The 4141-nt window shown below is 45.4% G+C and overlaps 1 protein-coding gene across 1 annotated transcript in view; it reads left to right on the forward strand.

The window, feature by feature from the left end:
• Positions 1-4141, forward strand: part of PLEKHA2 (pleckstrin homology domain containing A2) — a 65132-nt gene that overhangs the window by 29666 nt on the left and 31325 nt on the right. The window contains exon 5 of the mRNA XM_018566655.1: positions 3015-3140. Within this exon, the coding sequence (XP_018422157.1) occupies positions 3015-3140 (126 nt within the window). The remainder of the gene's footprint in view (positions 1-3014; positions 3141-4141) is intronic.

Raw genomic sequence — 4141 nt, forward strand, 5'->3', positions numbered from 1 at the left:
TTTTTTTTTTTTTTTAGTAAACCTAACTTGGCTTTAAATGTTTCTGAGATAACTACAATCTACAATGCTGAGGTGCTTTCTGCAAGTTCCGGGCTTGTCTTCAACCTGATCCCTATGGTGCCCCCATGGATCCTACACAATGCCTCAACCTATGGCCATGTTAATATATATTAAGACCTGCACCCTTCCGATAAGGGGCGGGATGTGAGAGCCCTGTACAGCTCGGGTCTAGGATCTAAGACCCTGATGCCCAACCGGGGTGGGGGGTCTGGCAGGTGAATGTAAGTAAAGGGTGGACACCGGCACTCCAAAGCAAGTTCAGTACATGTTTATTAACGTACTAGTTGCAAGTAGAACACTCTAAACAACGTTTCGGAGTCTCACAGGATCCCCTTCATCTGATGAAGGGGATCCTGTGAGACTCTGGGATTTGGAAGAGATATTTTACTACTTGCATCCATGAGATACTGCATAGGTGATACAGAAACACATGGACACGAGTCAGATAGTCATCCAAACCACCATCCTTGCCCTGTACGGTCAGAAGTATTCACATTGAAGGCCATTACAAAGTATAGACCGTACAGGTCAGGTAGTCAGTGAGGCATGGACGGTGGTTTGGAGGACCCCAACCATCAGATGAAGGGGATCCTGTGAGACTCCGAAACGTTGTTTAGAGTGTTCTACTTGCAACTACTTAATAAACACGTACTGAACTTGCTTTGGAGTGACGGTGTCCATCCTTTACTTATATTTTGTCGGAAGCCACCCGCTGAAACCTGCTGCACCCACCTTCCATTTTTGGAGCAGCGGCTCTGAGTGCGATGGGTACACGGATTGTGGAGGGTGAATGTGGCCCTTTGGCACTTATTGTGCAGCCCACAGGGCCCTTGAAGATAGCAGTCTGTGTTTTGGTGCTTACTCAAGCCAATAATGAAAACTATTTTTAGACTTCTAGTAGATAAAAGGTTTGGTTGACTTCTTTCACAATATCTTAACACTGATGGACAATTATCCTGTGTTGATCCCCGATGAAGGTGGGGTGGTTTGGTTCCTGATGCATGTTGATTAATTTGTATGATCTATTTATCAACAATTAAAATGATCTTGGACTCATCTTTTCTTGGCTTGGTACTTTCAGTATCTTGCATCCGTTTCTTGGTCTGGTTCTTTCTGTATCGTGTATCCATTTCTTGGACTGGTGCTCTATGGTTTCAGCCACCATTGGGTACCCATTGAGAGCCACCTCAATAGGTCTATTGAGCTTGCCTGAAGTTTTTTCCTCACCTGACTCCACCTACAAGTCTGCAAATTCCCAGAACCTCTATGAATATGTTTTTCTTAAGATCAGTATACACCCATCAGATTCCTGGAAGAAGAAATCCAATGGGTTGGCGTTGATAACTGCAACCTGCACATTATTCTATATTGTTGTCCTTTACTCATCCCAATGTAGGCAAAGAAAAAACTATGTATAGAAGCAACATTGGCCTGTCATAGTTGTGAATTGTGTGAGTAAGAAGAGGTAATTCATTGTATTTATATGTGGGAGGCAGCCTGGCTGCAGGGCATACGTCCTTTCTGCTTTATATTCAGATAGAGTTAATTATTCTGTGAGAATTGGGCTGGCGTCCAGAATTGTGTAATTGTTGTCTGGTTGGAGCTCAGTCACTGGTGATTAACACATTCGTGTGTAAATGTAGCTGAAGAAGCAAGAAAATGTGCCAAGGGCAGATTCATTCTCTGCGGTTTTTTTAGACAGTGGAGTCAGAATTTTATCCCCCGTGCCCCCTGACCCACCGCCCTAAATGTCTCTTGTTGGCCAATGTGTTACTATCTTCACATTATCCCAGGAAGGGCACAGGTGGAATTCGATCTTCTTCACACCACAATGTGAAAGTGACTCCACAGTTCTCTGTTCTCAATTTTGTTACTGTTTTATGGTGTAACAGAAGCAGCATTGAAATGCCTTAAACGTGCGTATAGTCAGGGAACACATCACCAGAGGTACAGAAGGTACAAACAAAGTGTGCTTTTGTAGCTCAGCAATCCTTTTCCACATCGAGGGCCATTTTTACAGGTATTGGACAACCTGTGTGCCAGTGAACAATAGTGCATTGTAGTCTTACCTTTCAATGTTTGCAGTCATAGTTGTACTGCTGATGAGACGATAAACACATTGATTGTGGTACACAGCCCTTCAGCATCTCAGATCAGCCCCAATTCCTGCACCCTCACACCTCAGATCAGCCCCAATTCCTGCCCCTTCACACCTCAGATTAGCCCCAATTCCTGCACCTTCACACCTCAGATCAGCCCCAATTCCTGCACCTTCACACCTCAGATCAGCCCCAATTCCTGCACCTTCACCCCTCAGATCAGCCCCAATTCCTGCACCTTCACACCTCAGATCAGCCCCAATTCCTGCACCTTCACCCCTCAGATCAGCCCCAATTCCTGCACCTTCACACCTCAGATCAGCCCCAATACCTTCACCCCTCAAGTCAGATCCAATTCCTGTACTTTCACCCCTTTGATCAGACCCAGTTCCTGCCCCTTCACCCCTCAGAAGCAGCTGGAGAGGAGATCAGAGAGTGCATTAGTCTTGTAACAGGATAGTAATCAAATGATCCACATATAAAATCTGTTGTACATGACCAGTGTAAAGTACAGTTTAAAATGACATATTTCTTTTCTCCTCATGAATTTTGATAAATCAGTAGCGGGTGGGAGGAATAGGACCCTATCGTGTGCTGGCTGGTGGGCATGCAGGCTTCCTCGGTTGTCAGCTGCTTTTGGTGACGTCAAGGAGTTAGGTGGCCCGGGCTTTGTAATAAATGACCCAGGGAGCTGCCAATTATTTCCTAACCTCATGCTGTTGATGTCTATGATTAAAACTAAAAGAACGGTTCAATCGAAAGGCCATACAACCATCTTTTCTACAGGTAACGATCACGTCCTCCGGGGTGTGGATACCTTTCTTTCTATAAGCCTAGATTGTTCTCTTCTTTCAGGTCCCCCGACCAGGTTGCGCTTCATTGTCTGAGACAGGATCTACAGGCACTGCAGAGAAAAATACATCAGTCCCATACAAGATGGAGATAATTGGGGGAGTGGTCGTGCAAACGCCTCTGAACCAGGTATGTCATGTATGTGCACACATAGGAATGCACCTGCACAGCCCAATGGTGTGACATTCTGGTTCTCCTTATCTTTAGTAAATGACTTTCATATTTTCTGGAAACTGGAATGGCCAGGCATTGGCAGTGGATCAAGAAGTCACTACAATCCTGAATATCTTTTGGGCAAGTTGGGAGAACCGGTTGCATGACGATGAAATCTCTGCATGTGTGCAGTCAATCTGCATAATTTCTTTTGTCCTCCGGAAGATCTGCATGTATGATCTCAGGCTCCCTGCTGAATGCAATGCCATAGGTCAGCAGGGGGCATGTTGGGGCATGTAAGAGGACAATGAGAGCAGCCGTTTGCCTCTGCAGCACACTGCCAAGTGTAGGAGTTTTCTGCTGGGGCTAGAGGAGGGTTACAAAAATAAAATCATGACAATGATCACTTACTAATTTGAGCCACCCTGATTTCATTTACATAATTTTCCCATAATCTACAATTGGGATTTAAGTGCTATTGTAGTTTGGTGAAATGAACTGCAGTCCTTTTGTGGCATGGGATAGAGCAGTGGTCCAGCAACGGCAACCATTTTGCTGTAGGTGGTCTCATAGGGCACTATTCATCTCAATGACACCAACAATGGGGCCCTATTCCTCCCACTGATACCAACAATGGGGTCCTATTCCTCCCACTGATACCAACAATGGAGTCCTATTCCTCCCACTGATACCAACAATGGGGTCCTATTCCTCCCACTGATACCAACAATGGGGCCCTATTCCTCCCACTGATACCAACGTTGGGGTACTATTTATCCAATTGATACCAATGATGGGACACTATTCCTCCCACTGAAACCAATGATGGGGCCCTATTCTTCCCACTGACACCAATGATGGGGCCCTATTCCTCCCACTGATACCAATGATGGGACACTATTCCTCCCACTGATACCAATGATGGGACACTATTCCTCCCACTGATACCAATGATGGGACACTATTCCTCCCACTGA

The sequence above is a fragment of the Nanorana parkeri genome, unplaced genomic scaffold (assembly GCF_000935625.1).
Source record: "Nanorana parkeri isolate BGI_ZX_2015 unplaced genomic scaffold, ASM93562v1 scaffold967, whole genome shotgun sequence".
Classification (NCBI taxonomy): Eukaryota; Metazoa; Chordata; class Amphibia; order Anura; family Dicroglossidae; genus Nanorana; species Nanorana parkeri.